This window comes from Rhipicephalus microplus, unplaced genomic scaffold (assembly GCF_043290135.1).
Source record: "Rhipicephalus microplus isolate Deutch F79 unplaced genomic scaffold, USDA_Rmic scaffold_24, whole genome shotgun sequence".
Taxonomy (NCBI): domain Eukaryota; kingdom Metazoa; phylum Arthropoda; class Arachnida; order Ixodida; family Ixodidae; genus Rhipicephalus; species Rhipicephalus microplus.
Genome location: NW_027464597.1, coordinates 7,309,161 through 7,321,845, shown reverse-complemented (window position 1 = coordinate 7,321,845; position 12,685 = coordinate 7,309,161). Strand labels below are relative to the sequence as shown.

General features: G+C 46.3%; 1 protein-coding gene across 2 annotated transcripts in view; it reads left to right on the top strand.

The window, feature by feature from the left end:
- Positions 1-11,178, top strand: part of LOC142786468 (MIF4G domain-containing protein B-like) — a 45,405-nt gene extending 34,227 nt beyond the window's left edge. For both annotated transcript variants that reach the window (XM_075884175.1, XM_075884174.1), the window contains exon 6: positions 10,781-11,178. In XM_075884175.1, the coding sequence (XP_075740290.1) occupies positions 10,781-11,065 (285 nt within the window). In that variant the 3' untranslated portion in view covers positions 11,066-11,178. The remainder of the gene's footprint in view (positions 1-10,780) is intronic.
- Positions 11,179-12,685: the final 1,507 nt, after the last annotated feature.

The following is a 12,685-nucleotide window of genomic DNA, read 5'->3' as shown; positions in this document are numbered from 1 at the left end:
CGCAACGTGAGGAGGAAGGCCATTCCAATCTTGTGCGGTCTTGACAAAGAAGGATGAAAGGTGTGCAGTGGTGTGAGCTCTTGGCGGGTAAACAGCTTTCCTGTGATTGATGCGGTCTGAATGACGATGGGCTGGCTTGGTGGTGGGAGTACGAGGCGATCTATGATAAAACTTGAAAAACAGGCACAGACGAGCTATACAGCGGCGTGACGAAAGGGTAGCGAGGTTAGCACGAGATTTAAGATCGGTTACGCTTGACTGATATGAATAATCTGAAAAGATGAATCTTGCTGCCCGGCTTTGCACTGTTTCAAGTGTTTTAGTATTGTTACTCTGATGAGGGTCTCAAACAGCGCATGCGTATTCAAGTTTTGGTCTGATTAGTGTCTGATAAGCGAGTAGTTTGACAGGGGTAGGAGCTAGAGGAAGGTTTCGGCGCAGACAGCCAAGAGCACGGTTTGCTTCGTTAGTAATGTGCGTTATGTGAAGGGACCATGTTAAATCAGAAGAAAAATGAACACCTAGATACTTGTATGTAGTTACGCATGAAATTTGAGTGTTGTTAATGAAGTATGCTGGAGATGGGTAGCACTGTCGGCGATGGAAAGAGACTAGTGACGTTTTGTTTGCGTTAAGGGTTATTAACCACGTTGTACACCCGATTTCAATTTTATGAAGGTCAGATTGAAGTTCATGAACATCTGATGTGTTGTTGATTGGGCGATAAAGGACAATCATCGGCGAAAACTCTGATGTTAGAAAAAATATTATTCGGCAAGTCGTTAATATATATGAGAAAAAGCAAAGGTCCTATAACCGTGCCTTGAGGCACGCCTGAAATGACGGGGCGTAAAGACGAAGAAAGATTATTTGCGTAAACGAACTGCTGGCGGTTTGTTAAAAAGTCGCAAATCCAGTAGAAAACTAAGGGGTCAAGGTTGAGACAAGAAAGTTTTAAGAACAAGTGTTTATGAGGAACTTTGTCAAAAGCTTTTTCGAAGTCTAAAAAGAGCGCGCCTACTGGTATATTTACATCAATGCTAGAGCTAATGTTATTAGTAAACAGAGCTAGTTGAGTGTCACACGAAGCACCTTTCTGAAAGCCATGTTGGTTTTTATGAAAGAAATGAAGAGGTGCGAGAAAGTTGACTATGTGGGAATAGATTACGTGTTCTATTATTTTAGAGCATACACTTGTGAGCGAAATGGGACGATAGTTTTTGGGTGAATACGAGTTACCTTTCTTTCGGATTGGAATGACCTTGCCTACCTTCCAGTCTTGGGGCACCACCCCAGATGAGAGTGATTGCTGAAAAATGTTAGATAAAATCACACTTGTTACAATTTTAGTGTTCTTAAATATTTTTGTGTTAATGCCATCTATACCCATTGATGAAGTAAGCTCTAACGAGTCGATTATCTTGGAAATACCATTTGCATGAAATACGATTTTCGACATGATCGGGTGGCATACAGGAAGGGCATGGGGAAGGTCACCGTCAGGTTCTATGGTGAATACAGAGCAGAAGGTTTCATTTAATACATTCGAAGTATAGTGTTCAGGAATTGAAACATTTTGTCGTCGCGTAGTGTAATGTTCGATGAAGGGGTAATAGATGATGGGTTAATTGTTTTCCAAAATTGCTTATGATTTTTTCGGAGCATACCAGGTAAGGTAGAAGAATAGAAAAAACGCTTGGCTTTAGCTGCGAGAGAATCAAAAAGCTTTTCGGTTGCCTTGTATTTGTCCCACGCGTACTGGGTGTCTGAATGCTTAGCGGAGCGGAACTGGCGCTTCTTTTTATTTTTAAGACGTTTTAGTGAGGCGCTGAACTATGGGGATGTTGACCTTATGATTAAGGTGACGGTGGGAACGTGAACTTTTATCAGGTGCTGTAGTTTGGTTTTAAATAGGTGCCAGTTTGTTTTGACAGTGCGCATAAAAAAATCGGTTAGAAAGGATTCAGAGAGAGCTGTTAGTTCATCGTTTATAGCTCTGTAACTGCCCTTATCTTATAATGCGATTGTTCTCTTAGTTTTCTTGGGATTAGGTAAGTAGCACTGAAAGGTTGTCTGAAGAACAGAGTGATCGCTAATGGCAGATAAATATGACACTTTACTAAAATTATCAGGGTGACCCGTAAGCAATAGGTCTAGAATGTTGGGGGAGGGTTCTGTTTGTCGAGTAGGTTTAGAGATAAGTTGTGATAAGCCAAATGTTAAACAAGAGTTTAAGAAGTCACTTTCAGCGTTCTGTTTTGATGCAGTTAGTGCTACATTTGACCATGTTATCCCGGGGAAATTGAAGTCACCAAATAAAATAAATGGGGCGTTTGGAAATGCAGTTGTGACAGAATAAATGGCATCATGGAAATGTTTTGTGAAAGACGTATCGGCTTCAGGTTGGCGGTAACGCACTCCGATTACAACAGGTGGATTAGACGCTTGGCAATGCACAAAAAAGATTTCTAAGGGAGAGGGTACATCAACTATGGAGCACTGAACACTGTTGTGGGCGGCCATCATGACACCACCACCACGTTTATTTTCTCGGTCGCGCCGAAAAATTTCAAAATCAGGGAAACGGCACTGTAGTTCGGTGTTGGAAATGAATGATTTTAGCCAAGTATCGGTTAGAACTATAAAATTGCAGTCAGTGGTATCTGTTATATGGGAAAGTGAGTCGCGTTTGGGCAGGATACTTCTTATGTTCGTATATACGAAAGACAGAGCTGTGCGTGGAAATTCTCGCTGAGAAGAGTCATGTGATTGCTACCGTGGCTGTCGAATGACCTTCTGCTTAGTAGAATCAAAAAGGTAAGTAGTGTTATCGAGTATAAGTTTATCATGACGGAGCTTGAAAGGCTTGCGTTGAGTTCTACCGAATTCGACTAGCTTTTTGCGGGCAAGGCGAGTAGCTGGCGAGAAATCTGCTGTAATCCTGTAGTTGGTGCTCTTGAGTCACGCGCTTCTTGATAATACGCCCTCCTTATCTTTGAAATGGGAAAATCTGACAATAATGGGTCGATTGTTATTTGGTCGAAAGCGGCCAATTCTGTGAGCGCGCTCTATGTCTCTTGGTTGCAAAGAAGTTCAAAGGCTCGCGCTGCAGAAATCGATTATTCATCTCCGAACTTCTCCGATTGCTCCCATGTTTCATGTTCATTATCTTTTCGCCCAAAAAACACTAGATTTGAGCGTCTAGCCCTATCTTCGGAGTCGTCTAGTCTGGTAGCCAAATTTGCAAACATCCTTGTGCTCTGCTCTGCCATGCCTCGAACTTCATGGATTTGTTCTTTGACTAAGAAGATCGAAGAACAAACGCCCTCTATTTCCCCTAGTCTTTTCTTGATATCGTCGAGAGCTTTGTCATTTTCTGATAATTTTAAGTGGATTGATTTCATTTCATCTAAGAGTGTAGCTTGTCTGCTCTGAATTGCGCTCAGCACTAACATTATGTCATCAGATGGCTGTGATGAAGCGGATCAAGTGTTGGGACCAGGGTTTTCCTCAATATCGCCTGCTAGAAGCAAGAGGTTAAGAATAACATGAGTACACTCACAAATCATGGCAATGCAACACCGTGGGCTTGGCAGCACGTCTAATGCCGTGTATCGTGTACGGCGGGTGAAGAGAGAATATGAACATGTTACCTGAACGAAAGGCAAGCGGATCGCCTGAGGCGTTGCTGACATGCTGCCAAGCCCACTGGAAGCAGGTGACGTTTTGTCAGGCCTTATATAGTGCTGCTGTGACGTCAGAGTGGTCGACGTAGCGGTGAAGCATCCACAGAAGGAAAGGGCATGAGACAGCTGAGCGATGACGTAGGCAGGGGTGTGCTTGCGAAGATCATCATGCACACGCCGCTCGTTTTCGGAGCCAGGATCTCGTTGAAGGAAGACTGTCGTAGTTGAAGGATGCAGCAGCTGGTGGCCCACGAACATCGGGTCTCCATCGGCTACGCAGGGCGGCCCATGGAAGGATGTCAACAGGCACATCAGGGTGAGTGACTGCACGAAAAGAAAGCGGATCACGTGAGTGTGAGGCGTTGCTGACATGCTGCCAAGCCAAATGGAAGCAGGTGACGTTTTGTCAGGCCTTATATAGTGCTGCTGTGACGTCAGAGTGGTTGACGTAGCGGTGAAGCATCCACAGAAGGAAAGGGCATGAGGCATCTGAGCGATGACGTAGGCAGGGGTGTGCTTGTGAAGATCATCATGCACACGCCGCTAGTTTTCGGAGCCAGGATCTCGTTGAACGAAGACTGTCGTAGCTGAAGGATGCAGCAGCTGGTAGCCCACGAACATCGGGTCTCCATCGGCTACGCAGGGCGGCCCATGGAAGGATGTCAGCAGGCACATCAGGGTGAGTGACTGCACGAAAGGCAAGCGGATCGCGTGAGCGTGAGGCGTTGCTGACATGCTGCCAAGCCCACTATTGAGTGTCGAAAGCGAACGTAAAGCGTGGTGGTCGGTCACAATGGTGAAATGGTGGCCATGCAGATATAGACGAAATTTCTGCATGGACCAAACAATGGCAAGGCATTCCTGCTCGGTGATCGTGTAGTTCCTCTCGTCTGCAGAAAGGACGCGGCCGGCGTATGCAACGACTCGCTCTCGTGAAGAGTTGTCGGGTTGCAGGAGCACGGCTCCTAAACCGCGGCCGCTAGCGTCTGTGTGCAGGAACGTCGCTGCATCCTCGTGAAAATGAGAAAGTACAGGGTCAGTCGTGAGGGCATCTCTTCAACCTGTCAAAAGCCAAATCACATTCCTCAGACCACTGAAAGGGCATACCGGAAGCAAGAACCTTATGGAGTGGTGCGGCTATGGAGGTAAGGTTTTGTATGAATCGCCGAAAGTAACAGGCGAGACCAAGGAAACTTCGCAAATCTTTCGGTTTGTCAGGGCAAGGGAAGCGAAGCACTGCAGCAGTGTTATCAGGTTGGTTGGTTGGTTAGTTGCGAAACTTTATTGAGGTCCTGCAAGGCGCACGTCAGCGCGCAGTGGGCGACTCCCACGTCGGCGGTGTTATCAGGATCTGGACGAATTCCATCCTTGTTCACAACATGACCGAGGACCTTGATAGATATGCTGGCAAAATGGCACTTCTTAGTGTTAATTTAAAGACCAGCGCCCGCAAGACAAGTCAAGACCTCGTCCAAGCGTTCCAGATCTTGAGGAAACGTCGATGAAAAGACAACAATGTCATCGAGTTAACGTAGGCAAATCTTCCATTTCAGGCCACGCAGCACGGTGTCAATCATGCCCTCAAAAGTTGCGGGCGCATTGCATAGACCAAACGGCATAACATTGAATTCGTATAAGCCGTCTGGGGTTGCAAACTGAGTTTTTTTCTTTATCATCTTCGTGCATGGCGATTTGCCAATAGCCGGAACGCAAGTCGAGGCTCGAAAAGGGTTCAGCACCCTGTAAGGAATCGAGGGCGTTGTCGATGCGTGGCATGGGGTATACGTCCTTCCTAGTCGACGCAAAATCGTACGGAACCATCTTTTTCTGCACACCAGAACGATGGGAGACGACCAAGGACTGGTTGAGGGTCGGATTATCTCCCGTTGCAGCATATCGTCTACGTTTTTTTCAATGATTTTTCGTTCGGCTAGCGAGACGCGGTACGGACGGTGGTGCACAATGGATGTTCAATTGGTCTGAATACGATGTGCTGTAGTGGCTGTCTGGCCCAGGGTGAATGAATGAACGTAAACTCCTATTCCAGAACTGAGTCTATTAGTGGGCCGGTTTAATGACGGTGAAACGAAAAATGCAACATAATCGACTGATATTCTTTTTTCAGATACTCACTGGAGACTACAAAGTTCACCTAAAAAAACACATCGCACTACACCTATTTACCACATCCAGAACAAAACACTCGAAACATATCACACCACTTAGCTACAGAACAGATTTATTCAAGTATTCGTTTTTGGTTCAGAGCATCAAAGACTGGAATCAATTACCCCAATACATAGTCGAACATTGCGATTTACAAAGGTTCGAAAAGGCTTTGTCAGAAAATTTGTAACCAAATTGCTTGTTCCTTGTCGGTTGAACATGTGCAATGCAATACTATATCAATATGTTCATTATGTACTATATCACTTCAGATCTTTTTTCTTTTTTAGTGACGTGTACGAGACGTATTCGAACATGTTTCTTTTATCCGTGATCTGTGCGGGATGTTCTCTGATATAGTTTTGCGTTTTTGTTTTTGTTATTTCCACATAGTGTGTGTCTTGAGCGTACAGTGTGAAACTTGTTTCCACATATGTTCTTTGTACGTGCCAGATATGTAACCCCAACTCCTGTCTTGGCTCTTGGGCTGACAATGTGAATAAATGAATAATAAATAAAGGAGTTTGCATGCTTTTCCAACAAATTAAGCAGTTGCTGCTTCTGTGAGTCTGTCTAGTCTTGTTTATGGCTGCTGTAAAGGGCGAGGAAGGAGCATGATCTGCAAGATGGCATTAAGAGGAAACAGGGTTAAGAGGCACGACGCACACAGGCTCCAGATCGGCAACGCAGGCGACAGTAGTGCCCCATGGCAGTAAAATTTTATCTGGTGTGGTGTTGGTAGCAGCAAGGACAGCTGATTCATTGTTGAAGTGAGCCACACCTGATGCGAGAGCTATGCCTTTCTTAAGGCAACGGGGCGACGGAGTGACCAGAATGTCACCAGAGTTGACGTCGTTGGACAAAACTATGACTAATTGATGTTCTTGTGGTGGTAACTCGATGTCTAGAGCAGCGATAAGTCAAAGAGGCCTGTAGGTTTCGTCGTTGAGTAAGTGGTCCGTGTCAGTAAGATGGACGACACGTTGTGCAGAACAAATAGCCGAAGAAGGAGACGAAAGAAAGTCTCAGCCTAAAATGAGTTCGTGGGAGCACGGGGATAGCACAGCAAACTCTATGTGATGAAGAATTTCGTCGATTAGTACACAGGCAGTAAAGAGAGCGGAAGGGCAAATCGTTGTTCCCTGGGCTGTAACCAGTGTTGGTCCATCATAAGACGTCGTGACTTTTCGAAGACGGGCACACAAATCAGCACCACTAACAGAAAACGCAGCCTCAGTGTCCACCAAAGCATCAACGTCCGCTCCCTCAACTCTGACCACCATCATATTGTAAGGGCGCGCTGGAGTAATTGGAGTCCTGTGTTGGAATGCAGTTTGTCCTCCAAAAACTGCGTCGCTTAGTTTTCGGACGCCGATCAGAAGCGAGGGAAGCAGGCTGAAGAGAAGAGGAGCAACGGTAGGGCGATGGTGAACGGCGTTGGTTTGATCGATGACTACTGCGGAATTCCCCCTATGCTGGCGGAGAAGGAGACCAACGCGGCGCTGACGAATAACGGTGGCCCTGCTACAAGGCTCCTGTGGTATAGTCCCGTTCGCGTATGTCGTACCCTCACGCTTGTCTTGCTGGCGCTTGCGGCAAAAGTGTGAAATGTGACCACGATAGCCGCATTAATAGCCCGTAGGGCGAGTCGATCGATAAGGAGGATAGTAGCTTGCCCTAACTGCACCAGGAGAGAGAGCAGTGAGAGGGACAGATGACGGCTCAGGCGGTGGTGATGGAAAGCTCGTGGGAAAGCATGTGGGAGGTGCGGCAGCAACCGACGCGTACGTTCGTGGTGGAGACGTCGAGCTGACGGTGCCTGGTGGCGCGGCGGCGGTGTGCGGGAATGATAGGAGAGTACGGTGACAGTGGGCTGCAGGTGGGCCATGTGGGTCATACACGTGAGCTCCTCCCTGATGACATCCCGCAATGACGTTGAAGAAGACTGAATGGGACACACTGAAGGGAGTGTGAATCCCATTGTTTCTAACTCTTCGCGTACAATCACACTTATCTTGTCTCGTAGGTTTGGATCGGCTGTAATACGGGCCACGTCACTATCCGGTTGTAAGCGCATAGACTCAAGTTCTTCGAGGCGCTGACAGGTTGGCACAACGTCAGCAACGGTAGCCGTATTCTGGATTGCAAGGGCATTGATTGCCATAGGTGCAATCCCCTTAGGAAGCTGGCGCACTTTGTCTGACTCTGTCACTGATGTGTCAACCCTGCGGCAAAGTGAAAGAACATCCCCGATGTAGGATGTATATGACTCCGCGATGTGGTTTTTCCGAGTCGCGAAAGCTTTCTTTGCGAGAGCCGAACGAAGAGCCGGTGTGCCAAAGGCATGGTGAAGCTGATCATTGAAGGCTGTCCAGTCGGGGATGTCGATGAAGTGGTTGAGGAACCACGTCTTCGCGACACCCGTGAGGTAGTATGACACGTGAGCGAGTTTGTAGGTGTTATATCACCAGTTAGCAGCGCCGACACGTTCAAAATCGTTCAGTCATTCCTCTACATCTCCCCCGCGCATACCAGCGAAGGCATGGGGCTCACGCTGGAGGCTGTTGATGACGTGAGAAGGCACGGCACGCGGTGGTGGAGTGGGAATGGCTGCAGCACTGACCTCATCTTGGTGCGACATATTTCTGGACACCTGGCCCAAGCGGCGACCTGAACGTAGCCCCAGGGGTAGAGTGGTCGAGAGGAAGGCGGGGGATCTAACAGCACGCCCCACCACGTATGAAGTCTTGGTTTGGATAACCTTTATTAGGCCCGAGGAACCGGCAGCCGACAGCTACGATAAATGAACCAAGATGATGATGCTACGCGACAACGATGAGGATGCATGAACCACACATGATAATTATGATAATGTACAGGTGAAGAGCATGCATATACTAAATGCCCACAATATACGTATATGCAAATGCAGTAAAAGCTTTATAGGTCGTACCTCAATAATCCATAAAACAGGATCCTTCGCACGGGTCTTTTGGTTCTGGGCAGCCTACGCGTTGCTTGACGGCGAGAAACATTTTTTATTCGGCCACATTAGGCCGCAACTCGGTTGATTCTGACAATCTTCGGAGCGCGCCTAGCACGAAACATGGCAATTTTTTGTCCCGAAAGAACAACAACAGCATTCACAGCCAGCAGAAACAAGGTTGAGGAGTCCGGATCGCTGTTTTCATCATAGCGAGTGCATGCGTGTGGTGGTTGTAATGGTGGCAGTATACACGCAAGGGAGGAGGCCTGCCGAGTACTTTTATATTAATTAAACACGGTAGTCGGGCACCGATGTCGCGTTGGAAACTAGAATGCATAATAAGAAAAGTTGCTGCTTCCACACTGGTCTTATGCGGAATAAGTGCATGCATTTACGTATTCATGAAGGAAATTGAGGTATACATAGCAGACATTTTTCCATTGTTTTCTTGATACGTTCGATAGGGTGGCATTCAATGACTTCTGATACTTTTACCGGATTTGTGAAAGTTAAATTGACGAGATTTTAGTGTACTGTTTACATTGTAAACGATGGCGATTATTTATTTTCATCACCATCAGCTTGACTACGCCCACTGCAGAGAAAAGGCCTCTACCATGTCCCAACAATCAACATGGTATAGTACTTTTTTTGCTGCCATGTTATACCCGAACTTCTTAATCCCATCTGCTCACGTATTTTTCTGTCTCCCTTTCATGCCTTTACTTTTTGTTAAAATTCAGTCAGTTACCTTTAATGACGAGCGGTGGTCCTGCCTACGCGCTACGTGCTCTGCCGATGACCATTGATTGTTCTTGATTTCGACTACGATACTCTTAACCCTGGTTTGTTCCTTGACCAACTCTGCCCTCTTATTGTCTCTCAAGGTTACATCTAAAATTTTCCTTTCGATTGCTCACTGCGTCATCCTCAATTTTGTCAAGTCCTAGCTCTCTGTAAGGTTCCAGGTTCCTTCTGCGCAGTGAAGTGTCTGTAAGATGAAGCTATTACATACATTCTTGTTGAAGGGTAGTGGTAGACTGTCCCTAATGATTTAAGAATGTGTGTCAAATATGCTCCATCCCATCCTTATTCTTCTTGTTAATTCACTCTCGCGGTTCGGCTCCACGGTTACTACATCTCTTAAGTGCACATACTGCTTTAAAACATTAGTTATGACTGTGCCCATTGTAACATAAGCGAAGCTCTCCAAGCCCCCTTACTGGTTGACATAATGCAACTTACAGTTCTATTCTGCACTTCGGCCACGTGTTCTCACCTTCTCACCTCTCCCCTGATTCCAGAGTTCTCGCCTTACATAAAGCATGTATAGGGTGTTTTCTCCAAGACGTTTCACGCAGTGGTGTGGCTTTGTTGCAGATAAGTGAACTCGTGTCTGTTATATGCATGATTCATGAAGCTCTCCTTCAAAGGAACTGTTTAAAACCGAGGGTCGGTCGTGCGCACTTTTTTGCCCACGCGCGAGAGCGAAGAAGCCTGACAAGAGGGAGAACATGGTAAAGATATGAGGAACACAGGGAGGCTTATATTGAGAAGCTACTTGAGCCAGGTAAAGAAAGCGTGGCAATATTCAAAAGACCATGCAAGGTAGAAAGAAGCAGAACGAAGGTGAAGCTGCGGTGGGATTAGAACAGGTGGTGTAGGGAGGAGATATAGTAGTAGTGAGATTAGCTGGGCTGGGAAAAGATGTGGATTGATGCTAGCACATTTTAAAGCACCGGCGATGCAATGCAAAGACCTGAAGCAGTGTGCCGAGCGTTTGCGACTTGAAGCCATTGCTTCGATTCTTTAAAGAGCCTTCGTAGGTCAAGTCATTTGAAGCCTTGTTGAGTGGCGCATTTGTTTCTTCAGTCGGACAACACATTTTAACAGACTGCTAAGCATATAATAATATATTATTGTTTTAAAACTGCCACCGCAGGTCGAGTGCCTCCGCAGAGCCCTAACTACAGCCGGCGAAGCTGCTGAACGAGGTGCCCCTGCCCGCATGGCAGCGCTAGTGGACTGCTTGCGGGACGCTTTCTTGTCGCCAGATGTTCCGGAGGATGATCGCCTGACCCTGCTCGAACTTATAGAGCTGCGCGCTTCAGGGTGGAAACTATCCCCTGAGCAGCAACTCTCGTACGCTAGCCTCAACGATGCCGTCGGAGACGAATGCGACGATGTTCAAAACTTGTCACCTCTCCCATGGCGCATCGCCGAATGAGGCTTCCTTACATTTGCACCCGGAGACGAAACCTTTCCGTCAACACGTTTTGCGTCGCGCTCAATAGCTTCTTCCTTTTCCTTTGTGTGAAATAAACTAATTCCTATTTGATGGATCTGGCTATGGCTTTTACGAGCTGTGTTTAACTTGGTTTTTCGTTTTGAAATGTAAACTGATTTTTTTAAGTACAGTGATGGAAGGCCTCAGATAAAACGAGGTAACAGCATGGCCCAGAACCAAAAGCTGCAACAAGATAAATCTTGTTTCGGAGGACGGCAAATGGTTTGACCCTCATCACCTTCTCAAATATTTTTTTTCGAGTTGGCAGGCGTATGTATTCACACAGAGAATTCACGAACATTCGAAGAGAATATCAGAACCCCATCCAGAAGAGAATCTCGGTTACGCCCTTTCAAGTGCGCTCTTTGCTGCTTCAGTACGAATAGGTCACTATAAAACGCACATTTTATTCTTTCGTAGATTTCCGTTCACGCAGGTGGGCTGTGCCGACAGCGTCGGTCGCTATTTTGTTTTGGCTTAGGCTGCTAATCACTCTGCTCTGCTAAGTGCCTTTCTCAATGCGACCGAAGGGGGAAGACTGAAAGGAAAAAAACGACCGATAAGCATTGCGTTCTCTACAAATACCTGAAGAAAGTCATGGTGGAATTTACCGAATGAAATTCACTCTGTGTAATAAATACCTCCTTCCGAAAGAATTCAGATGAGATGTGAATATGGAAATCCCTGAAGTAGAAAAATTGAAACGATACTGATTAGGGCAAGTCTGTCAAGATATAAGTACAGTGAATTTTTATCTCTATTTATTTATTTATTTGTTTATTTATTTGCTTATTACAAATACTGCTGAGCGTTTTCGGGCTGCAGCAGGAGTGGGTACATGAATGTCAATGGTAATAACGGAAACTGAACTGACTAAACACAATGCAGTAGAAATGACGAAAAAATGGGCCTGAATCTACATGCTACACTGTAAATGTCGTCGAAAGACGATAGTCTTGCGTCTGGAGAAAGTGAACAATACGTGTATTTTATGTTCTGTGCAAGAAAATCGGTGGATGGTATTCTGAAGGCGCTGCGTTGGAGTGCATCGAGCGTGTAGCGGAGGTGAACAAGAGCATCTAGACACGTTAGACAAGAGCGCCATCTGGCAGTTATCTTTGAAAACGATGGTGTGCGCGACCACGGAGAAAGATGCGCGCCAGTCTCGAAGGAGATAAGGTGTAGAATGCAATGCGACGGGCAGGTGCCACCACCTGTCATCGTAGCAAAGCGTTGAAAACATTTTCATGAGCATCGCGTTGCACTGTCAGCGCAGTGCGACAAACGCTACAGTCCTTAGAGTTACTTGTGTGTGCTTTTACTAGTATAAAGGCAGACATACAAAACATAGACGTGTTGTCGTGGTGCCTCTGATATACACAGTACTTGCTTTTTTATTGACAATCGCACAACTATGAACACTAAAGCTTGAGCAATATTGGAGGGCGCTGTGGGTGGGGTTGGCCGTTTGGTGCCGTTTGAGGTGTCGTTAGGGTGGACAAACAGACAAATGTACAAACTGTCATACAGACCAACATTTTTCCATCGATGGTCGCCAAG